We start from the raw sequence: 25,794 nt of genomic DNA, 5'->3' as shown, positions 1-25,794 counted from the left end.
TGCTGCGTTCAAGTCCTCCTGGGACGTTCGTACTTACGAGTTGACAAGTCGTAATTACTAGGTCAGGTGCGTTCAAGTCAGTGTAGTCGTGTACCTTCTTTTAATAAATTACAAGAAAATACAACAGGGTCTGTTAACTCTGCTTATAGAAAATGAAGAGCAAAGAATTCGCATCAAGTGTGTTTTGCGTTTTTAATATTTTTAAAAAGTAATTTATGAAGCCACTTTAATCTGTATCGCATAAAAACTTGTTATTAATTGTTACATTACAATCCTGCCACATTGAAAAGGCTTATTTTTTTGTAAATAAAAAGCCTGACAATGTCACTGCTTAATACCTATAAGTATTGTGATTTATATTTTACTTTGGCAATCTTTATAGGACAACTAAACTATAACAAAAATTTACCGTCAACTACAGACGTTGTATCCATCGATTCCGCCATGTTTCTGACACGCCCCCAACTAACACACTCACGGCTTAAAGAAAATTTCGACTCGTAATAACGACGTTGTGGTGGCGTTCATGTACGTTCAACTCGTAAATACGATCTATCCGACATGACTTGAACGCACCATATTTCTCTACGGAATTGTCGGCGAGGTTTGCACTTTCACATTGAAAACGAACTAGGCCTACGGGTAAGTTCTTCCAAAGTAGCTCCATTTTATTAACTTAAGCATCCCTCTCACTTCTGTTGATTTTGGTCTGTCTATCAATGGTAAAGGCTGTTTGGGCTGCTGAAAGCCAGAAATTACTTATTAAAAACTAAATTTCTCCGAGCTCGAGATTTGATTTCGAGACCTTTTAAGCACTTTGCGGAAACAATACTCAATTTGCATTACATTACTCTATTTAGTGATGGTTCATACAATGTCACTGAGGTTTTTATGACTATTAACATCACTGTCCTTTCATGTTGACAGCAGTTTGCTGACTCTCTGCAGACTCTGTTGCTGTCTCGAAAAACCCTTCAGCATTGGGAGACCACATATCACTAGTTAATAATCATAGATATCAATATATGCTATAAATGTTAAAGCATGTGTGTAGTATACTTACACTCGTTAAAACACAAACTACATGGTCAAATTTCATAAATATTTATTTCATATCGATGAACAATAACTACAGCAGTGGGCTACAGCACTTTTTCAAATAAATGCTATAATAATAGTAGTAATATTTTTGAGGCCACATCTGAAACACTAACATTTACAAGTAGTACTTGGCATTAAAAACAATGGCAATACAATATTTTAAGACACTTGGTGTTTTTTTAAATTCATGTTTGTTTAATTTCTGATATCACAGAGTTTCTGCAACAGTCTAAACAGTTAATATCGATATAGATACAAAACCACTGTGAAAACAGTTAGGGGAGTGAACAGAAGGAGGGGCAAGACAACGGACAATATGCCAAAGGAAAAAAAACCCTGAAAAATATATTCCATCAGTCTCTGGCTCACCCATTCCCTTCAAAGACAACAAAATAGCAAATAAATGATATGTAAAACTCTTCATTTACAAAAACATTCCCAAGTTTTCCCGTTTTAGTCCAGTCTGCTACTAGTGTTAAATGGTTCACGTTCAGATGGACAAAGGTTGAGAGTGAGGGGTCATGCATTCAGCTAAGCAGTTTAATACTTACACCTCCTCTTGTGCTGTTCCTGAGGCTCTTGTGTTCTGTTGTCACTTTGATGACATTCTTTAAAATCTGAGTTGGAACTGTAAACAGCAGAATCAATATTCTCGTTCTCGTTTTATTCGGTATTTATGTGTTGTTTTCCAGTTAAAATATCTAAACATCTTTAAATAATCTAAGAATATTTATTCCTAAATCTAGAAAAAAATGGGCCAAAAAAATGGAAAAAGTCTTAATATCGCTTTGCTTCTCACATAAATTCATCTTGTTTTAAGATGTTTAGATTCTACTAGAAAACAAGACAAAGATATTGGTGAAGATTTTTTTTTTTGGCTGTATAACCTAGAGTCAGAGATATAATCTAAGTAACCCTGGCTTTAATTCAGTTTTTTTTTTATTTGTACCAAATCCATGAGAAGAGTAAATACATCCTAATTCTAAACCATTAATACATCAAATCCCTTTTTATTTTATAGTGGGTTTGAATGGAGGCATGCAGGTGATCCAGAGCCCGTTTCAAGAAGCAACAGCATATAAAGACTGCGTTTGACTCTGTGCGCCTGTAAAGGATGTTCATGGATCAAAGCGCAAACTGTTAGCATAGTAAACAGCTGCACATTTACTAGATGTAGTGACCAAACTGTGTTCTGTAATGGTTTTTGTTTGCTTCCGCCTCATGACATGCAATCCATGGTCAGTCTGATAGAGGGCGCTAGTGCTTGACGGCTGCAGTAGAAAATGGCACTTGTGGGAGACTCCTGCCCTTTCTGCAGAGGGTTTGCATGTCAGGGTTTAAAAGCACGGTGAGGGTGAAGGCAGGTTAGACCATAACACTGATATACACAAGAAGTGAGTTTTATTTCTCTATAATACAATAGAACTAGAAATGTATATATTTATATGTATGTATGTTTACATTTGTATGTTCATGTGCATCTGGTCCGAGATGCATATAGAGTTTTTTACAACTTTGAAATAATCACACAATGTACAAATCACAGACATAGAAAACATTTAAAAACACCAAATTAAAAAATGTTTCATTGTTTTTAAGAGTGTCAATCTTACATTCAGGTCTTGGAGTGAAAAGTAATATTTGCCTTGACCTTAAATTGTGGCTCAAAGCTTTCAAGCCATTTTTGTTTTTACATTTCTTATTTCTGTTCATATGGCTACAAGTTTGCTACAAAGCTACACATTTGTCCAAAAGCTGATGGAGAATGTGTCTCATCAATCATAGAAACTAAATCAAACCTTGACTAACTCAGATTCTATTTTTTTCATTTTTTTTTTTTTTAACATTTTTGGTCGTTTTTTTCATTTTTCTTTAAAAAGAATTCTGAAATAATAGCTGAGAATCTAAATTTTCTAGTTGTATTTCTATCTTATACAGTAAACACAGGATCATACACACACGCACGCATGCATACATCCACCAGGAGTAAATTTTGACATCACCACACTGTAAACTCCTTCAAGTTTAAAGCTCTGGGGATTCATTTGTGCACACAGATGAGTGGGCAGACTGAGGAAAACACAAAATGCAACGTAACATGGCAAATAAGAATGATATAAAGTAAAAGGTAGTAGGATGTGTAAGGTGAGAGGTGCACTTTGATCCACAGACTGTGATTGTCATCACTTAAGGTCCAGAATATCCTCCTCAAAAGATGTGGAGAAGGTAAAAGGGCTGGCCGTGGGAGGGCTATCATCTTGTGGCTCCACCTCAGAGCCAGATGAGCAAAGCCGATGGACATCAGTTTCTGCATCTACAGACTCCATTCCCACTCTGATTGATTGGAGATATCTTATAGTCAGTATACATCACTGGTATACTTGTGTCTAACATGCAGAAATAACCTTTCACTTGCTAGGACTGGGCGACATATAGCTTTAAACATTATAGCTTGATATTTTCAGTCTACTTAACACACTGCTGTTCAAAAGCTTGGGTTGTTTTTTTTTAAGAAATAGCTTTTTATTGAGAAAGGACACATTAAATTGATCAAACAGAATAGTAAAGACATTTATAATATTATTATAAAATTATAAATTATGATTAAATAATACTATTTATTTTGAATTTTAAATAAATGTTGTTCTTTTTAACTTTCTATTCATCAAAGAATGCTGAAAAAATGTATCACAGTTTTAACATGAATAATAATTAAAAATGTTTCTTGAGCACCAAATCAGCACATTATAATGATTTCTGAAGGATCATGTGACACTGAAGACTGAAGTAATAATGCTAAAAATTCAGCTTTGCCATCAAGAATAAAGTACATTTTAAAATATATTTTAGTTTGTAATAATATTTTATTACTGTATTTTTATCAAACAATGACCCCAAACCTTTTGTATATTGTGTAGGTCTATATCTTTTTTTCTTTCAGTAACTGTAAAAAGCTGCAAAAGTCTTGAAATTATTAAAGCATGGGCTAAATGGACTAAGGAGATTTTTTTGTTGTTGTTTTTAAAAACTTGTAAAAATATTACTGTTTATTAGTAATGTAATATTTTAGTACATGATTTTTATGGGAAAAAAATTTAATTGACAAAACATTCAACAGATTCATTAAAAAAAAAAACTTGACATAATTGAGTTTTGAACCAATTAATTGAAACGGTTTATGAAAATGACTGATTTAAGAAAATGAATCGAACTTACCAACTCTGAATTTATCATGAATATTCAATATGTATTGCCCAGCCCTACCACCCAACCAAAACACACACACACACACACACACACACACTTACTGCTCAGTGGTGCTTATCTCTGCTGTTCTCTGTTCTTCCTCCTTGGTTTTCTTGCTAATTTTTCTCTGTTTCACTGAGTTACCATCAGCCTTACTGCTGGGTTCCTCAGTCAAACCTATAACAGGTACAGAGGACAAAGACAAACTCAGACACACACAAATTCATATAATACTGATCATAATTCAATGTAGTAAGCCGAAATGATAAAATTACATTAAATTGCACCTCCAGGAGGTGCAATAGCGCTTCCAATAGTCCACTCAGCCATTCTTCCATGTGTGTGTGTGTGTGTCTGTGTATGTAGGGTGTGAAGTGTGGCAGTCTAGTAATTCAAGCAGTTTATCTAATGTGTGATCAGGATGTCTCACTCTAACACTTCATAATACAAAATGTCTGTCTCATCTCAGTTTGACTGCAGAACAAGCATTACAACAGATCAAGTACGCATGTATCGTTACAGTTTTTTTTATTTATCACCCACAATTGAAAGGTTAATAATAAATGGTACTGAGCTGCACCACTTGTCCAACCTGCTGCGGCTGATTTCTTTTGGTACATTTCTTGCCAGCTTCCCGCTGTGCCGCACAAACGTAATGATAGCTTTCGGTTCAAGAGCGCACAAACACAGAGACACTCACCCAGCAGTTCTTTCCGTGTCCGGCTGGCGATCTCTTTGATCTCCATGCGAGACAGCGAGAGGGAGGTTGTGCTTGCGATCATGGGAGTGGGGCCGATCACACTGGAGGCAGGTGCCGTGAGCACTTTATTGACCAACGGAGACTTGAGGGGCCTCTCTATGCTCCGGCCAACTAGGTTGCTCAATGGGATCTTATAGATGTGTTTTGAGGGAGCTTCACCTTGAAGAAAGAAAGGGGTAGTTGGAAAGGGGCAAAAAAGAAGAGAGAGAAACGAACGAATGAGATGTTAGAATAAATGGTGTAACCGCTACAGAGTTAATAGTCTGTCTAGGTGCAGAACTGCTAGGCACATCAATATCTAATCTGCACAGAATGATGTTAAAACACACATATAGAAATGCACTCACACACAGAGTCACTGCTGAATCCATTATACTGTAATTAGACTAATTAGCTCAAATGAAAACAACTGTGTTGTACCTACCCACAGGTAAGCCTACATTAAGCCTGCATTTGTGGAATAACTAAAACACAGTTTAATGTAATTCTGATGCAGTCTTTTAGTAAACATACACTACCATTCAAAAGTTTAGGGTCAGTAATTAATTTTTTAAAATGTTTTTGAATTGATAAGTTCTTAATGCTAACCAAGGCTGCATTTAAAAACAGTCAGCAATATTAGGGAAATATTACAATTAGAAAAAAAAAACTTTATTTTGAAAATATTTTACAATCTAGTTTATTCCTGTGATGACAAAGCTAAATTTAGCAGCCATTACTCTTCAGTGTTGCTTGATCCCTTAGAAATCATTCTAATATGCCGATTTGGTGCTCAAGAAACATTTATTTAACTACTTCTCCTTTTTTATGATGTTGAAAATAGTTGAGCTGCTTAATAGTTTTGTGGAAACTGTGATACATTTTTTCTTCAGTATTCTTAAAAAAGGATACAGCTGAAAGGAACAGCATTCATTTGAAATGAAAATCTTATTCAAAATACAATTTAAAATAGCAAATTATAAATGCTTTTATTTTCACCTTTGATCAATTAAATGCATCCTTGATGAAATGCTAGAAATAATAATAATTTCTTTAAAAAAAAAACAATCTGACCCTAAACCATTGATTGGTAGTGTAAGTAGTTATCTAATACCCTACTCTACTCTACTTTTTCATATATACAAGACCCATAAGTATTGCAACATTGGTACCCACCTCGGCCATGTTAACTTGAGTTTTCTTACCATTTGATTTCTGTTTTTGTGTCAGTGTTGTGTAGTCCAGGCCAATGTGTTCCAAAATGCCACTCCAAATTGTTACTGTGTTCTGATAGTCTTTGACTGTGTCACACTGCTTTTTCATGTTCAGACAGACAAATTGCTCGGATCAGGAAACTTATCACATCACGTCTGGTTAGAGCATGTCTGTTTTTATAGCATATTTTTCCCTCTCCAAAGTGTGGGCTTCAGACTCATGACTTGGACTTGAGTCAGACTGGAGTCTGTTTTTAGACTTCATTGCATACTTGTGACTCAACTCAGACTTGATCGATGACTCCAGTTCACAGACTGACATTGTTGATTTTTTGGGTGCACTGAGCCTAATCTCACATTTACATTTGTCAACAGTTGTAAACATTCGGCCAAATTAGGTAAAACAGTAAGTTCAACCCAAATAAAGCCCACCAAATTGGAACAGGAATGGAATTTTTTGGGAAATTTGATGGTCCACAACCAGAACAGTCTGATTGGTTAGGACTGTTCGTTTAGTGCATGAAAATTATGTTTTTACAGTACAAGTCTATAAGGTAAATGTACAGCACCACAAATGTATCATGGTTAACTCTCATATTTTCTATCCGCTTGACTTAACTTGACTCTTGACTCAGTCTTGTAAAACAATGACTTGACATCATGTAGATAGCTAAAATAATTTTGAATAGATAGTCTCTAATACTCGTTCCTCAGAAACTAGGGCAACCACATGGGAAGGGCAGAGGGGAAGCCACTTAATCAGTGCTGACTGTCTGCCTATGTTAATGAAGTATTCCATGTATCACTTTTTGGTCATTTTGGGCAGAGCGAGAGCAGGAAATTATGGAAACTGCAAAGCCACTGGACCAAAATGGAGTTATATATCAATGTGAAGTGTCACTCCACCGGTGTCTCAATAAAAAACAAAAACAAACAAACAATAAAAATATATATGCTGCCAGATAAAGTTTTAATAAAGAACCAACACAATAATAAAATACAATAATAAAAAACAAACAAACAAAAAATTGACATAAACCTTAAGAAATACTACTTTTATCTGGGTGAGAGGGTTCAATATGTGCATGTTATTGAATATGCATATGGGGTAGTGATACTATGATTGCTACAGTATCTTAAATACTGTACTGAAAACAGTATTGGCATTTTTGATTAATAAACTACACGCATGGTGATTCAGAGCAAATAATTCACACACATTTTAGTAGCAACAAACAAGAATCTTGAAAACTGTAGTCATGTTAGATAAAAGAGCAAGGATCTGGTTAGAGACATGACAGTGTCCAACAGCATACACCAGGCAAGGAAGAATGCTTCCCCTTTAAGTTAATTTAGAATAATTAGAGAGTCATAATCAAACACAGGTCTGTTTTGTTATAAATCCATGCGTGTGTCAGGAATACACTGAAAGTATTCCAAAGTCATCTTTGTACCATGGAACAGCAACTTGGGAAAGAAATATATACATACACACATTGTATTGTGTGTGTGTGTGCATATATATATATATATATATATATATATGCACACACACACACAATACAATGTGTGTATGTATATATTTCTTTCCCAAGTTGCTGTTCCATGGTACAAAGATGACTTTGGAATACTTTCAGTGTATTCCTGACACACGCATGGATTTATAACAAAACAGACCTGTGTTTGATTATGACTCTCTAATTATTCTAAATTAACTTAAAGGGGAAGCATTCTTCCTTGCCTGGTGTATGCTGTTGGACACTGTCATGTCTCTAACCAGATCCTTGCTCTTTTATCTAACATGACTACAGTTTTCAAGATTCTTGTTTGTTGCTACTAAAATGTGTGTGAATTATTTGCTCTGAATCACCATGCGTGTAGTTTATTAATCAAAAATGCCAATACTGTTTTCAGTACAGTATTTAAGATACTGTAGCAATCATAGATTGTGTGTGTGTGTGTATATATATATATATATATATATATATATATGCGCACACACACACTACTTATTTAAATTTGGGTCAGTAAGAAAGTAAAGGTACACTATGTAACTTTTTTTTGTTCAGAATTTACAAAATGTGCAATTATATTATGAATCTGTCTTCCAAAGCGTGTTTTTGTCTTATCCTGAATCATTATGGTATGACTATAATAAGTGTTTATATTCAGACTATTCTAGACAGAACAGGACGGCAACTGCTTTACATTAAACTGTTTACATTAAATTAGCAATTTACATTAAATTAAAAAACAGTTATTTAAAATGAATAACATTTCACAACATTACAGTTTTCATTAAATTTTTGATCAAATAAATGCATCCTTGGTAAGCATAAGATACTTTTTTCAAAAACATTAAATAATCTTATCAAACCCCAAATGGTAGTATAAGTAAAATAATAATAATCAAATTTGTTCTATACAGATTGAAAGAAAATAAAAACATACAACAAGAAATGGTAACACTTGACAATAAGGTGAAATTAGCTGAATTTAGCTAATGCATCATGCATTTACAGCATGTAGTAATCCAGGTTAATGTTAATTTATAAATGTAACATTGATAATTATTCATGTTTGTGGAAAAAACACTAATGTTATTTTATACTGCTTGAAATGTTAGAAATGAATTTGTAGAAAGAACAGATTAATAAATGCTGTAAAAGTACTGCTCATTTTTAGTTCATGATACCAAATGCATTAACTAATGTTAACAAATTGAACCTTATAGTAAAGTGTTACAATCTTGTTGTATTGTGAATGTTATGTTGAGATGATTAATGGTATGTTATCCGTCTATTTCCCATGGTGCAAAAATGGCAGCCACAGACAGTTGGCTGGATGTTTAAAAACACCAGGATGTGGATTTTGTCACAGCCCCTTGATGGCCCTCTTCAGGCCTTGTGTGTAGCCAAAAGTGCTAAGCTCTGGAGGGCCGTCCAGACCGCATGTGTGTGTATGTGTATGTATGAAGAGGGGCTCTGACAAAAGTATCCATGGTGACACAGCGATCTGTAACTCAAGCTGCAGCAAATGTGTCCCATTTCCCTAAAGCGTCTGTTCAGCCATCTCTGTCTGTCTCTATGTATCTGTCTCTCTCTGTCTATTGATTTCCTCTCCCACCTCTCTATCTCATTCACCTCAGTTTCTCTCCACTGTTCATCTTTTTTCCTAAAGACTCCTCAAGCCACCATTTTTTCTCTGTCTCTGTCATTCATTCTGTGGGACTGCAAGAAGGAAGGGACACATTATGTTAGCTGCATATTTCACTCAACACCGTCTGCATGCGTCTGTTAATTGAATAATAGACAGGGTGAGTCTCCGTGGTAGCGTGCATTAGTGAGGCAGCATGGGAAATGTAGGCAACAGAAGTGCCTGCAGTACCTTCAGAGTCTTTAGACATGTAGAGGGATAGCTTGGTGCCGTAGGGGATCCGAATACAATCTGGACCAGGGATGGAAAAGAGCAATATATCAACCCAACCCACGCACAGATTAAAAGACAAATGCATCGTAAGACAATACACAGACTCACAACTCGCATACAAAACTCGCTACCAGAAGAAATGCAGGACACTGTCAAATCCTAAAAGCAAATACCCATGTTTAACCTCCTATATTAAGTTTAATAGCATGGGAATTCAGTTTAATTGTTCCATCAAGAGCAGAAGCCTACCATCTCCAAGCGGCGAAGGGAAGACAGGCATCTCGTAGCCAGTTGGAGTCTGAGGGGAACTCTGGGAACTAGTGTCTCTGGAGCTACAGTTGGAGGCAGAGTTTATAGGTGCTGACGAGATGAAATAGATATCAGACTACAGAAAAAAGAGAGGAAGAAATAACAAGAGAAAAACTGTAAGAAATGTGAAATGACTAATAAATGTTTGGAAAGGATTTGTATAATTTATACAGAAGAATTATTTATTATTATTTAATAAATATTATTTATTTATACAGAAGAATGCATCTTATAAAAGAGACAACAGTGTCATCAATACGTTTTCAGCTGTTAATAAATTTTCCATGTGTTAAAGCTGTGTAAATTCTTTTTTATTAGAGTGTACTCTTCCATTAAAAAGTCTGTGGTTAGTGAGATTTAAAAAAAATAAATTAACATTTTTATTCAGAAAAGATGCATTAAATTGATCAAAAGTGACAGTAAAGACTTCTAAATAACTGCAAAAAAAAGTATATTTCAAATAAATGCTGTTCTTTTGTCAGCAAAAGAAAATTTTGAAAAAAAAAAAAAAAACTATTTGAAAAATTGTTAATGGCTTCCACAAAAAATATTAAGTTTTTCAAAATTGATAATACATTTGCCATTACAGGAATCAATTATATTTTTTTAAGATTTATTTTTGGCATTTTTGCCTTTATTTTTTTGCCCTTGAGTCGGGATTCAAACTTGGGACGCCCGTATCTCAACGGCGCACTGCCCACAAGGCTATCGGCACTGACAATCAATTAGATTTTAAAATGTATTAAAATATAAAACAGTTATTGTAAATTATAATAATATTACTGTTTTTAGTGTATTTTCGATCAAATAAATGCAGTCTTATCGATTAAAAAGTCTTACGGATCCCAAATATTTAAAAAGTAATCTAAAAAAAGTGTAATAAAAGATTTAAAATATGGTTTCAGACTGTACAATAAAAATTTAATTTACACCAGATAAATACACCGCTATATAATGGTCTTCATAGGTAGAACCTTATGGCTAGAACACTTACTCTGGACGCAGTCAGTTGCAATTCTGGAACGACAGCTGTATATACTAGGTTGCCATTAACGACTAGTCGAATCTCTATGGAGTCAGTAGTGAATGCAAGGATATACGGGAACGCACACACTGTGACACAGGAAGTGACAGAATAGTGAGACATCTCAATTATTTCCACTAATGCAAATGCAAAACGAATGTTGAACTGTAGAAAAATTAGTAATAACAAAGAATTTTCAAGATCCTAAAGGCACTGACCAATAGCGTTTGGCATTTGGTTCCAGCTGAAATGGAAGTCTGAAGTATTGGGCTGAATCATGGGTGTTGCTCCGTTAAACGGACACACCTTCTTATAGACGCAGATATCTGTTAAAAGAAAAGTCCAGCTTTAGAGAATCTGACTATGCAGATGCAATCACTGACACTGTAATAGACACTAACTGTTATAGCAAAGAAGAAGTCCAGCCTCTCCATCTTCATACACATCTATGGCAGCAACAAAGTTCACCTGGAGAAAAGTAATAGACACTCATGTTACCAATCAAAAACTGACAGTTTGGTGTACATAACTGATAAAGGGAAGGGGAGGATATCTAGATCGTGTTATATTGTGTAAATGAATGTGTACACTGCTGTTCAAAAGTTTGGGTCAGTAAGATTTTTTAAAAGAGGTTTCTTATGCTCACCAAAGCTGCATTTATTTGATCAAAATACAGTAACAGTAATATTGTGAAGTATAACAATTGAATGTTTTTTCGATTTTAATATATTTTAAAATGTAATTTATTCCTGATAGCACAGCTGAATTTTCAGTAGTCAGTACTCAGTGTTGGGAAGGTTACTTTGGAAATGTAATAGGTTACAGATTACAAGTTACCTATTTAAAATGTAATAGTAGTGTAACTTTTTCAATTACTTTATTAAAGTAATGTACCTGATTACTTTTGATTACTTTTTGATTACTTTTCTAAATTTCTAATGAATGTTTATTTGCAACTGTTAATCATTTTCAAACATTTACACCATGCAGGGTTAACCTTACTGCCCTAGCTCCCCCTAAACCTATTATAAAATATGATTATTTGTCTGCTAAATTACTACTGTAACATTACAATAGATAATAATGATGTCCTTTATGCAGTATTTTGAGTGATGACTGATGAGCAATGGGCTGCTGCTGCTTAACTAAGTAAACAAAAACAAAACTACAATAGCATATTTACAGATGAAACTGACCTGGACTTGAAACCCTGAACAGTAGTTTTGCTTCTCTGCTCTACCTGTCCACAGTCCACTCCATTCGCTCTCTCGCATTGATTACTCTGATCCAAACCGTTTGGCGGAGAGTGCGCGAGCTGAAGCATTGCCAGTCACGACTAACCGATTCATGATTTATTAGAGATTTAATTATCGAATGGCGAATTTGGAAATAATCGCTTTAGTATATTCGGCAGGCAATTATACAATAATAATATTAAAATAGCGGGCCAAATCGGCTGCCAGACCACTGGGAATTGTCCCGGTTTTCCCGATGGCCAGCCTGATTTCCACAGACACGCAGAACTTGCAGGATTCATATATTGTCTTTTTGCGGCTTAATATTCACAGACACTAGTCCATATCGCGTTTTGATTCAAGTGTACTGACCTACTTTTGATTTATTCGTCCAAAATGTGGCATATTCCGTCCGCGTTAGGCTATAGGAATTCCATTTTTATAACTAGATTCTATGAACCAGTCTGTGTTTTCCGCATCATGGAAATTATAGGGCCGTATGTCTCTAGAGTAGTCAGTGCAATTTGGGAAAGAAATAAATTAAATCTCTATGTGGATGTGTGTAAACATTTAAATGTAATCCCCTTTGTAATCGTTAACATTTTCATAAGGAACTTTAATTTAATTACACATTTTTTCTTAGTAACTGTAACTGATTACAGTTAAATTTATTTTGTAATTAAATTACATAACGCCATTACATGTAACTAGTTACTCCCCAACACTGTCAGTACTCCAGTTGTCAGTATCACATGAACCTTCAGAAATAATTTAATATGCTGATGTGCAGCTCAAGAAACATTTATTGCTAATATCAATGTTGAAAACAGTTGAGCTGCTTAATATTTTTGTGAAAACTGACTTGTCTGGATTCTTTGATGAATAGTTCAAATGAACAGCATTTATTTGAGAGAAATCTTTTGTAACATTATAAATATCTTTACTGTCACCTCTGATCAATTAAGTGCATCCTTGCTAAATAGAAATATATATTTTATATAAAAAAGAATAATCTTCCTGACCACAAATGGTAGTGTATGTTTTTTTATTCAAGTGGCTGTTTCTCACCCGGTTGGAGTCTACATGGTGTAGTCTGTAAGCGTCTCCTGTACTCTCATTGATCAAGTCAAACTGATGTCTGTAGGCCACACAGATCATGTGATCATTCTCTCCTGTTGGGCCATCAACCAGGGCCATGACCACCGGCGAGTCACATAAGCAGATCTCCTAAGAAAGGAGACAGCAAACATTCAAACTGTTGAGAGCTTTTGAAAAATTTGTCTGTGAGAACTGTTCCTATAAACTACAAGTGACAATAAAATGCAGTTAACGTCAATGCATGACATGTGTAAGAGTGCTGAATCCGTCTCATACCCGTATGTACTGGAACTCTTCCACAGGTGAGTCAGTAGTCCCTGTGACTGTAGCGATAGAGCCAAGGCAATCGAGGCGTGACTGTTTCCTGGTGATCAGGAGGAGCTTGTTTCTTATCGCCGCAACGATTCTGAGCTCCACCCCATGATGCGTGTTTATGGAGTAGAGATGGCAGCCTGAGGAAACACATTTCTGTTACTTGACTGCGATGATCTTGGAAATCATCTAATTTATTAGCTAATTATTAAATTCTTCAAGAAACTTCAAATTTGTCAAATAGACAGCATAGCTTTAATAAGCTTATAGGGATCGTTCACCCAAAAATGAAAATTCCGTCATTAATTACTCACCCTAATGTCGTTCCAAACCCGCAAGACCTTTGATCATCTTCGGAACACAAATGAAGATATTTTTGATCAAATCCGAGATCTTTTTGACCCTGCAGAGACCGCAGAACTCCCACGTTCAAGGCCCAGAAAGGTAGTAAGGACATCATTAAAATAGTTCATGTGACATCAGTGGTTCAATCGTAATTTTAATATTAAAGTTGTTATTTTTTGTTTTCTTTGCATACAAAAAGTATTCTCATAGCTTCTTAAATTAAGGTTGAACCACTGATGTCACATGGACTATTTTAACGATGTCCATGCTACCTTTCTGGGCTTTGAACGTTTCAGTTGTTACTGTCTATGCAGGGTCAGAAAGCTATCGGATTTCATAAAAAATATCTTAATTTGTGTTCCGAAGATGAACAAAGGTCTTACGGGTTTGAAACGGCATTAGGCAAAGTAATTAATGACAGAATTTTAATTTTTTGGTGAACTATCCTTTTAACTACTTTGAATTAGAAAATTTAAATTGCAGAATGTTGCTTCACCAACACTCATATTTAGAGTTTAAATAATATTGTCAGCTTTGAAATCATTTCAAATATTTGTGTGGGTGATGACTAAAGTTCTTCTTTCGTACCTTTGGTTTTCTCAAGCTTGTTCTCTCGACTGTCACACTTGGTGCGGACAAGCTGCCGCTCCTCTATCCCGCGTTTGAGAGAGCTCAGTCTGTAAACATACAGTCGAGCATCTTTCCCTGCAACACAGTCGAAATTGGATATAAAGCAATTGGAATTAAAGCTTAATTTGATGTAAAGACTCAAGCACTCTGGTTCAGTTTGAATATTCAAATGAGTGTAATTACTTTAGCTGTTTAGTGAATTCTACAAACAACAGCTTTCAGAACCGTAACTATATGATAACTGGCTGGCAACAAATGAGAGACCCGTCTCATCAAACTGAATGACATCTCAGCTAATGCAACATGTTTGGTTTTCAAATGCCTGTCGTAGTGAATGAAAGTTGCTTGGTGACCGAGTTGATAACCAATTCATTATTTTCCCTCTGGAGAAGCTGTGCTTTCCAATAAGAGTGAGAGTTTGCTGTACACCGTCTTGAACTAATGATCAGAATAGAATAGACTCTAAATTACATGGATCCCTAGTCCGTGCTTCTCTTTATAATGAGCTATAAGTCTAGACAATGCGAACCAGAGATGCTGCCCGCATGTGTGTGTGTTTGAGATACTATTTTGTGCTATTCCCTGTTGGCTAAAGATGCTCATTAGAGCAAAGACCTAGAGTTTCCTTCGCCGCTTTGCTTTGGTCTCTTTCTTTCTCACGCTGTCTCTCTTCTGGCAGATCATTTCACACCCTTTCTTCTACCCACATACGAATTGTCTCATATTCATATGCTCATGTAAATAGAAAAACAACACACATCTTACCCTTATCTGCTCTTGCAATGAGGAGGTCCTGAGGTTCAAGCACGTGCATTTGTTTGACAGTCAAGGTTTTGTCAAATACCTGCACCGGAGGCAGGGTTGGTGAATCTAGATCAGCATGCAAAGCAAGATTAGTTTGTGGTCTGCATGGTAACTCAATCCCCCAAAGAGATTTGCTTGCTTTGATTAACAGACACATTTGATAACTATCACTGTAAAAAAAACGTACTGGGATAAACTCTTTGTAATATTTATACGCATTTGTTTCTTCTGTAGTGTAGTGGTTTTGCTTTACATACCTGCATTGGAGAACAGTGGATCTGAGGCTAAAAGGGAAGATAGAGGTAATCAAATTTCATTTTTTTTAGTAAAAAAAAACAAAAACAAGAAAGTGCCTTGAACACTACCATTCAAAAGTCTGGGGCCAGTATTATTATTATTTTTTTTAAAGAATTTAATACTTCCTTATTCAGGAAGGACACATTAAATTGATCAAGAGTGCAATTAAAGTGATTTATACTGTTACAAAATGTAAATAAAGGCTGTTTTTTGGAAGAATCCTAAAATATGGATTATTCATTGAAGGCTAAAATCCTAAAGCATTGTTTCCATAAAAATATTAAGCAGCACAACATATTAGAATATTAAAAAGATTTCTGAAGAGTCTGAAGACTGTTCAGCTTTGCTATCACAGGAATAAATTACATTTTAAAACATTAAAACAGAAAACTCTTATTTTAAATTATAATAATATTTCATAATCCTGTTTTTACTGTATTTTTGATCAAATAAATGCAGCCCGAGTGAGCATAAGAGAGTTCTGTCAAAAACATTTAAAATCTTACAGACCCTCTTTTGAATGGTAGTGTTTATTTCATTTTCTCATCCTCACGTTCCAACCCTTTGTGATTTTCTTTTTTCCACAGACATAAAAAAAAAAGTTATTGTCGGCACTAGTATTTTTGTGCATTTTGTCAGTTTGTAAGCTTGACAGCCTCTTCTCATTGTTCCTTTTTATTGTATGGAAAAAGCAGCATCAAAGTTTCTTTTTGTAATCCAACTGTCCTTTTTAATGTAATGATTATTGAAATGAACTCTCAAATGAACTCAATGTCCATTAATACAATCCATCAAAAAAACCTGGTCAAAGTTACATTCAGTACATGTCATTTGTAAGAAAACTGCTCCTCTGTCCAGTTGTATTGTTTCTCATGAAAAAGCATTCTCACCCTCCAGCAGCATGACCCCTGCTGAATCTGTGGCGACCAGTAATGACTGTCCCCACGAATCTCCACAGACTATATCATACGGGAAGCTACTGCAGAATGACTGTGACTCCCATGGCTGCAGAGAACATGGCAACACACAGTTAGAGATGAACCGAAAGCAAAATAACAGCATCCATCTAACTTTCCTCTTGCCCTCTCACCTCTTTCCTGCAAAGACCAGTAGTGACTAAACTGGTGGGTGCATCCCCTCGAACTATAGTTTTCAGCTTCAAGGCCTGGACGCAATATTATATCTATTAATGACATTACTCATATTGTGACATTGTCTTTCATGCCATATCTTTATATTTTATTCGTATTTCTACATCCTACCTGTCCCACTCGAACAAACTCAGCCTGGCGTGCCTCTTCTTTTTTACGGGCGGATTTGGGTGACTCTGGCAGTACGTCGCTGAATGAGCGTCGGTTCAGCATGTTCTGCGGAGAGAAGGGAACCTACAGGAGCAGTACAGATAAAGATGGGTCTGAGAGACTGACCCAGAAACAGACAGAAAGACAGAGCAAAGCAGAAACTAACAAATTCTTACACCACTGTACCTTACCAGCCATCATAGATAGAGTTAAGAATCAAATAATGATGGTTCAAATTCTGATTCTACTATAGAACACTCATTTATGAGTCTTTTTGATAAAGAACTGATTCAAAAGATTCATTTGTTAACAAAAGTTATCAGTTGAACTGTTTTCTTGCTGCATATGAGAGCAACAGAAAGGTTTACTGTCAGAGTAAGATGAAAGTAAGATTTTAACTAAACAATACAAAGACAGTAAGTCTTTGTATTGTTTAGTAAAAATATTACTCTTTCATTAAAATAAATGGAACTGGTTCTTGATTCCCAACTCTAGTAAATGAAGAATAGAAGAACCCTAAAACAGGAACAGTAACAGACAACAATAAAAAGACAGTGTCCATTTCTAGTGGCAACTGACAGGGGGCTGCAACAGAATGAAAGTGTATTTGAAAGCTCAGTGGTTTGGAAGAGTGGTGTAAATAGAACTGTGCGAAGAAACAGTGCAAAACATCTGAAAATATATGTCAGAAAAGGAAATGAGGTAAAAGTCTGAGGATAAACATAGTGAAATACAGAAAAGTATTGAGCTATATCAGTGCTTTTCAACCTTTTTGAATCCAAGGCCCTTCTTTGTCCACAATAGTATTTGAAGGCCCCATGACTCTGTCAGTCATTTGTAATTTACTAGATAGGGATTTTTTTTAAATGTATAATTTACTCAAAATGTACTAAAAAAAAAATTTTTTAGAGCTTGGCATAACTAGAAAAATATGCATTCATTATGAAAAAATTGCATTTTCAGGTCTAGGAATCACACTATTAAAATTTGGCTTCCTCATATATATCAGTTTTCCTCATATATATCAAGACAATGGGAACGCTGATTCTTCAAAAGAAAAAAAAAACAGTTGTTTAGAGGTGAATTAAAGTAAGAGATATCTTAATTTTTAGTTCTTTTGGCTTATTTTAATTTTGAGGCCCCCTTGGCAGTTTGCTGAGGCCCCCTAGTAGGCCCCGCCCCCTGATTGAGAAACACTATGTGTTCATACCTTGGGCATGTCAGGCATGAGATCCTGGTACAAGGATCTGATCAGCATGTCCAGTGTGCGCTGACGTTTCTGAGCAAAAGTGGGGGTCTCGAGAGTGGCTTTTTCTCCATTTATTACTATAGGAGACAGAAGGATAAAGGTAGCAGTATTATGTAACAGAATTACCCGTAAGAAACAGCATGACTCATTTTACAAGGTCTGTTTAATGAAAGCATCTGCTTTACTGAGTTCATGAGCCAAAACAAACCATTAAAGCTGGCAACAGAAAAACACAGGTGTATATTCTAACAGGAGGTCTGTGTGAAGCAGACAACATGAAATGACATTTGGAATGCATTTAAAATTATGTAATCTATTTTGACTGGGACATGAAATAGTAGTCTTAGATTTTATGGCTTAAATTATTATTAATAGGCTGTGATATGGCTGGTATTCACAGGCTTGGTTACATCAGCAGAAAAGTGATGTTTCAGGGGAAAGTTGTTATACTGTATTTTGGTGAAAGATTATAAACTTTATGTACTGGTGAATTTACTAACATTTAACTAGTAAAAAGTCCCTGAACTCCTGGTGGTCTGTGAACACTGGAGGGGAAGGGAGCGGTGGGCCAAACAGCGGCACGCTCTCCTCTGAGAAAATCTTCAACCTGCAACAAAACAAAATGATTAAGATACAAATAATATACACTAGCATTCAAAGTAGTTTTTTTATGTTTTTGAAGTCTAAAATATTATTATAATGTAAAATATCTGTTTCCTATTTAAATATAATTTAAAATGTAATTTGTTCCTTTGAAGACAAAGCTGAATTTTCAGCAGCTATTACATCTTCAGTGTCACATGATCCTTCAGAAATCATTCTAATATGCAGATATGATCAACTTTGAAAACAGTTGTGCTGCTTAATATTAGAGCTCATATTATATTGTTAAGGATTCTTTGATGAAGAGAATGGTCAAAAGAACAGGAATGATTTGAAATGGAAATTTTTGTAACACTCAAAACGTCCTTACTTTAGTTTTTGATCAAATTAATGCACCCTAGTGGAATAAAAGTATTAATTTAATCTAAAAAATCTTTTGAACAGTAGTGTATATACAATCTAATAATATTTAATGTATTATTAAAACAACATTTAAAGGCACAATATGTAAGATTTTTTTATTAAAATATCCAAAAACCACTAGAACAGTGTTATATATTTTGCTGACTTGTGTACTTCCATTATCCCAAATGTTTGGAAGAATGTTTAAATCCAGAGAAATAAGCAATTTTAACTAGTGACACGGACCGTGTCCATAGTGTCATTGTGTCGTCTGCCAATGACGTCATAACCCCTCGATTTTCGGTTTTGTTTTGTAGAAAACATGGAAACACCAAAGACGCTTTAATATGTTGTGCGTTTTAATAGACCCGTGACGACCGCACAGAGTAGCATTATAACAGAACTTTCAAATGTATTTAGTATGATAAAACAGCGCTGCTTTTTTCCCCCACATACGCACAACTGGAAGGAGCGGAAGCGGTCGACTGTGGCATAATAAAAGCTCCGCTGCTTTCGAGCTGTGTGTCACGCTCGTTCAGCTGCCTCGTTTCGCTTCGACGGCTTTCAGCCTCACCCTGCTTCATTCTACTACGTTAATAAATCATTAGCTCATCCATGAACATGATTTCTGCCGGAATCCCGTCAGATTGCATCGGCTGTGGGGATGAAGACGACAACTCCCATGATTCCACACTCAGTCACAGAGTCATCAAACTACACCTTTGTCTATTTGTTTATTTTGAATACGCGCCCTCTAGCGGCAAAAATTACATATTGTGCCTTTAACATATGCTATGCATAAAAAGTAAAACCTCAAATATACACACAAACCTGTAACTATCATTCTGGCTATTATATCGAACTAAGGCAAAAATATCTGTGGTTTATGTAAAAGAAATTATACAATTGCTTGATGTATTTTTAATCATTGTCTTGTAAAAAATAAAATCACCCATAAATAGCCTAATTGCTGTCATTGAGTGACTCATTTCATCATTTCCACTCAGCTTGAGGATGAAGGATACGTGTGAAATGGGAGCGAATCATAGAGGGTTTGAAGGACGGAGAGGCGTCATCTCCCTCCTGAAACACAATGGTCACAATGTCGTTCCCAATATGTCTCTTCCTCTCTACCTGCACAGATTGAAATAATGAAAGCTATAATCATGCATTCATGAAACACATTTTAAAAGGCTGCTTTTGTTACCTGAAACTATTACACCAACATTTTTCTCTCCAGTCTGAACAAATGATGGACAAATGTTTCATTTTGAAAAGAGCACATGCCTATGTGTGTGGGTTTGTTGGTCCGTGTGCATGTGTGGACATTCAAAAGCTGCTATATGACCTCTGACACCTCAAGCCTGTTAGCCAGAAAGCATAATTGAGCTTGTTAATGAGTCTGCACCATTACGGTCGGAAAGGAGCTTTTATCTTTTATCTCAAGAGCACACACACATATAAAACATTCCCTTAAAGCTCAATTACTACATGGCTGCATTTCACCTGCCCCTCTCCACCAGCTAATATCTCTCTCATTCTCTTTCTCTCTCACACACACAAACACACGCATCCAGACACAAATACATGCGCATGACCGTGAGCTGCGACAGGAATGCGTATTTACTTATTGCAGCGACAGATTCATTTCTACTGAGAGCTCAATTATGATTCTCTGCCACTTCCCCTCTTCCTTACACAAGAGCATACTTCCAGTGACATACCATTTAACACTTGAACAACACCAACATGCAGGGCCGTTTCTAGGCATAGGCGAGCTAGGCGGTCGCCTAGGGTGCCACCAGCTGAAGGGGCGCCAATGAGCGCACATACTGGCACTTTTAGCAGGGTTGCGATAAAGAGTGGCATGGTCACCCTGAAATATGACTGCCGCCCCCACTGGATCCCCCAACATTATTGGGCTTGAGTACTGTCAATCTGACGATGCCTGTATGCCACTAGATCAGAGTGCTGTCAATTGCTGCCTGATTGTTGCATGCAAAGTTTGCATTTGGAGCGCTCAACAACGCCGTTAGATCAGTGGGCTCTGTCAGTGCATCCTTTATTAGACCGCTTTGTCGAGTTAAATGCATCCTTACGGAGGTGTCGAAATGCTGAATCAATTCATTCTTCTTCTTCTTCTTATTCATTTTTTATTGGCAGCTCACAATCAACTTGGCAATAAAGCTCTTTCTGATTCTTTCTGATTCTGATAATTTGGGGCGGGGGGGCAATAGGGATTTCGCCTAGGGCGTCAAATTGGCTAGAAACGGCCCTGCCAACATGACTGACTCTCTTACATGTTTCTAGCATCTGACAAGCAGGGATGAGCCTTCTAGGATCAGTCAGTTAACTCCAAAAACGCCTCATGTTTTCCCAAACCCATATGTTGTTCATTCCACAGTGGAATTGTTGTCAGTAACATGTATAAAATTTCTAAAATTGAGAATAAAATGACCTAAAAACAATTATTTGGCTTTGCTTTAACAAAAGCCTCAACAATATAAGTCGATTTCATAGCACAGGTTACTGAGTGATGATTATGTTCCATTGAACACATGGGATGGAAACTCCTTGCTTCATGCCCAAATAGTTTTTTGAAATGTTAATTAATTTGCATAATTACATTTTGCAACTTGAACAGAAACGCAACAATGCAACATTTTTGAATCAGTAAATAACGACTTAAATATTGCATGATTTACAGCTATTTACACATTCAAAAATGTTTGTAGTTTCTGTTTGTAGCTTGACAGATGCAGTTACTATGAACTGTCCTTGATGGAAAATAACTGTAAAGGTTCTTCTTTTGTGTTCCACTCATTTGAAACTCATTTGGGTTTGGAAAACATGAGGGTGAGAAAATGATAACTGAATTTCCGTGTGTGTGAACTCTCCCTTTAAAAAGAGTTTTCTTTCAAGAAAAGACTTGCTCTCCCTTGTGAACTCTACTTGATTTCTGAGTCTTCCGACTGTTTGGTTTGTCTGCATGCTTTTAGGGGTCGGCAAGAGACTTTTGGAGCGCATCAGCTTTCCTACTCTTTTCATGAGCGGTTCAGCATTGGTAAAAAGGTGGTTATTGACACGAAGGGCTGAAGAGGCTCTCGGCTGTAGAGTGCCAAGACCTTGAACCGACACAAATACTTTGAAAATCCTGCTATTGTCAATGTTTCCACAAGCACTCCAGTGCACAAGAGCACTACTTGTACTCAATCAGACATATGATCTGATAGAAAAAGTGAGAAACAGAAAGGGAGAGAGCGAGAGAGAGAGAGAGAGAGAGAGAAAGAAAGATGGATTGCTGTGTGTGATATAATCAAGAGAAGAGAGAGATATGAAGTGAGAGAGAGTGAAGTGATTGACGCTTGATGTAATCAGGATATGGAGCTGAGGGGGGAAGGGGGAAAGGCAGCAGAGAAAAGAGAGGGAGAGACTGACCGCTGTGATGTCCAGCGCTTTTGGATGTTAAATATAGCCTGTTTTCCACTCACCACCTACTGAGCTACAGACTGCCTCCTTTCTGCCTCAACAAACACACGCAGCTCCCTTCTCTTTTGCTATCATTCAAATGTATCTTTCATTCCTCCTCTCTGTCTGTGTCCTCTGCTCTCTATTTGTCTTTCTCTTATTCTGTTTATAGTTTTACTTGGATGTGTTTCTTTGTGTGTGTGTGTGTATGTGTGTGTCTAAAGTCTTATTCAGATACAACTGGTTTTTGAAAATCCCGTTTGGATAGTACTCATATTGGGAATGGGCTGATAATGATACTGATAATACGAAAACTTGATAAATATTGTCATGGTTGGTAAATGACATATTAAAACTCTGTACTATATTGTCTAAATAAATTCAAATCAAAACATTAAAAAGTAAAATTTGTCATTTTAAATGCGACAAGTGAATTTAGGCACAACATAATGGACAATAAAAGACCCCAAACTTTTGAATGGTAGTGTAAATAAAAATAAAAATAAAAATAAACAATATGGTACAAATATACTGTGCATCTTATAGCTTATGTGTTCTTTATCTTACCTGTTGCTTGTTCTCTTTAGAATAAGGTAACATGGTGGAAACATGGAACATGAGCTCATGACCCTGATAGACTGTGTAGATAGAATTTATTCCTGTAGTGTCGTCTAAACAGATAAAGAGAGAACATGAATAAGAAAAAAATTCACTTGAAAGGAAAAAAAATTCCTCTGTTGATCTGTAAAGACGTGTTTTTTTTTTGTCCTACTCTTAGTGTCCAGTCCTCCTCGATACCCTGCCCAGCCCTGCAGACAGATCGTGTCACCAAGGAGATTCAGAAATATATTAAAATTCTCACTTCCTGATTCTGGGGGGGGGGGAAGTGAAAAAGTAAAAGAAAAAGGAAATACAAAACCAACATGAACACAGAGCATTAATAAATGTAACAAACATCAAGGGAGCCACCTTATGCAGTTCACATGCATATTCTAAAATGAATGTGAATTATAATTAATTGCATTGTACATTCTTAATATGGAATATTTCTGATTGAAACAACATTCAAATAGAATCTATAGAATCACATCTATTTGGCTATTGGTAATTATTATTTAACAGTGTGCATATATAGCACAAATATTGACAGTAGAAAGGGAACAAACAAAATATTTAGTATTATGAGCATATTAGGAGTGGTTCTGTGCTCACCATTGCTGAACATTTCATCATCTGTCAATTGTCCATCTTTGGCATAAAGAACACCAAATTTAAAGTTTACACTGCCCTGTGAGAACATACAAACATATGTGATGAGCATACATTAGGAATTCATTAACAAACTGATACAGAAATCATTAAGAAGGTCATTTATTCGCACTGCATACAAAAATCAAACACATACACACATTTGACAGTACACACCTCTTGTTCCTCCAGCACCAGTAAGTCCTGCCAACAATAAAAAAAAAAAAAACAGTTAAAAAAATGAATTATATCTCAGTACAATAAATAATTCAGTTAAACGAGGTTAAATTTCTAAACACCAGTTAGGAGCACTAATAGTGTGGGTTACACAAACATTACAGAGAGCGTGTTCATGCATTCAAATATCTGAATGCTGCTGACAATGGCCTTTGATTAGTGGCACACATTTCCACAAAGGCAAAGCTCTCGGGAGCAATAGCAGCTCACACAGCGCCTGCGTTTGAATGATTATGAAGCAGAACAACAAACCAGAGCAGAAACAGACAGTAATTAACAGAGCAGACAACATGTGATGTTGATTGACAGGTGTGGGTGGGCACCTTCTGAATCTCTGGGTTAAGGATTTCCCTTGGGCCCTTTTCAAAACGATCCACGTTCATGGCACTGGAGGGCAAAAAGGTCACATGAATGCAACGCATTTTAATCTATTTCACTCAAATTAAATTTTCACATGTGCATTTGTTAATTGGCAAGCAGGATGCATTATAAACAGACTTACCTTAATATAGATTTGACTGATAGTGTTTTTGTTGGACTGTATGGAAGGCTGATTTTTAGAGTACCCTAAAGGAGAAGGACACATTTCGCAAATTATACGAATATGAAGCGAAATATGACATGGCATAATAACATGACAGCAAGCCAGTATTGCTGGAGGCTACGACACAGGGTTTTATAACTGAGAACTTGTTGCTCATAGGAAAGTGACATTTAATACCTTTGAGACAACAGAGCCAAACAATGTAGAGTCGCTTCATGAAGAGGTCAATCTGTTATGTGAGTCACTGCACAGAGCAAAAGTGACGCACACACATGTTGTTACCTGTCACTGGCTGACTCACCATCTTGCGCCACAGGATGGCTCGATACTGTGGGACCCTCTGGTTGTTCTGGTCTGACAGAACCACAGACAGGAAGAAGGGATTCTTCTCTGCATCTGTCCCCACGTAGTTTTGATGAACTACAGAATGAAGAATGAAGGGAGAGTCACTGCCTCTGCTTTTTATTTCAGTAGCTATTAAATGCACATTGCTATTTGGTTTAAATGGGATGTACTTGAATGCTCAATGTTAAAATACTTTACAGATATACACTACCGATCAAAAAGTTCAGTAAGATTTTTTTTTTAAAGAAGTCTCTCACCATGGCTGCATTTATCAAAAACACAGTAAAAAACAGTAATACTGTGATATATATATATATATCTATATATATGCAATTAATCGTTTGACAGCATGAATATATATATATATATATATATATATATAGATATATTAGTGCTGTCAAACAATTAATCGCATCCAAAATAAAAGTTTTGTTTACATAACATATGTGTATACTGTATATATTTATTATGTATATATAAATACAAACACATCACATACAGTATATATTTTGAGAAAATTTCCATGTATATATTTATATTAATATAATTGATATTGCATATAAATATTTTAAATGTATAAACATAACGTGTGTGTATTTATATATATATATATA

The 25,794-nt window shown here is 35.9% G+C and overlaps 1 protein-coding gene across 5 annotated transcripts in view; it reads right to left on the bottom strand.

The window, feature by feature from the left end:
• Positions 1-3,171: 3,171 nt before the first annotated feature.
• Positions 3,172-25,794, bottom strand: part of LOC107700942 (GTPase-activating Rap/Ran-GAP domain-like protein 3) — a 65,902-nt gene continuing 43,279 nt past the window's right edge. For 3 of the 5 annotated variants that reach the window (XM_016502818.1, XM_016502821.1, XM_016502820.1), the window contains exons 5-31: positions 25,137-25,255; positions 24,794-24,858; positions 24,615-24,678; positions 24,232-24,258; positions 24,019-24,094; positions 23,579-23,677; positions 23,374-23,477; positions 20,364-20,472; positions 20,170-20,215; positions 18,834-18,940; positions 18,295-18,410; positions 17,046-17,168; positions 16,874-16,948; positions 16,674-16,788; positions 15,744-15,770; positions 15,448-15,552; positions 14,641-14,757; positions 13,672-13,847; positions 13,366-13,524; positions 11,464-11,530; positions 11,281-11,388; positions 11,033-11,151; positions 9,979-10,114; positions 9,688-9,747; positions 5,048-5,266; positions 4,410-4,524; positions 3,172-3,435 (exon numbers count right to left, since the gene is read on the bottom strand). In XM_016502818.1, coding sequence (XP_016358304.1) covers positions 3,285-3,435; positions 4,410-4,524; positions 5,048-5,266; positions 9,688-9,747; positions 9,979-10,114; positions 11,033-11,151; positions 11,281-11,388; positions 11,464-11,530; positions 13,366-13,524; positions 13,672-13,847; positions 14,641-14,757; positions 15,448-15,552; positions 15,744-15,770; positions 16,674-16,788; positions 16,874-16,948; positions 17,046-17,168; positions 18,295-18,410; positions 18,834-18,940; positions 20,170-20,215; positions 20,364-20,472; positions 23,374-23,477; positions 23,579-23,677; positions 24,019-24,094; positions 24,232-24,258; positions 24,615-24,678; positions 24,794-24,858; positions 25,137-25,255 — 2,804 coding nt within the window. In that variant the 3' untranslated portion in view covers positions 3,172-3,284. The remainder of the gene's footprint in view (positions 3,436-4,409; positions 4,525-5,047; positions 5,267-9,687; positions 9,748-9,978; positions 10,115-11,032; positions 11,152-11,280; positions 11,389-11,463; positions 11,531-13,365; positions 13,525-13,671; positions 13,848-14,640; positions 14,758-15,447; positions 15,553-15,743; positions 15,771-16,673; positions 16,789-16,873; positions 16,949-17,045; positions 17,169-18,294; positions 18,411-18,833; positions 18,941-20,169; positions 20,216-20,363; positions 20,473-23,373; positions 23,478-23,578; positions 23,678-24,018; positions 24,095-24,231; positions 24,259-24,614; positions 24,679-24,793; positions 24,859-25,136; positions 25,256-25,794) is intronic. The other 2 variants (XM_016502819.1, XM_016502822.1) reach the window with 2 other exon arrangements.

This window comes from Sinocyclocheilus anshuiensis, unplaced genomic scaffold, assembly GCF_001515605.1.
Source record: "Sinocyclocheilus anshuiensis isolate Anshui unplaced genomic scaffold, SAMN03320099.WGS_v1.1 scaffold438, whole genome shotgun sequence".
NCBI classification, from domain to species: domain Eukaryota; kingdom Metazoa; phylum Chordata; class Actinopteri; order Cypriniformes; family Cyprinidae; genus Sinocyclocheilus; species Sinocyclocheilus anshuiensis.
This window is presented reverse-complemented; position numbering and strand designations above follow the sequence as displayed.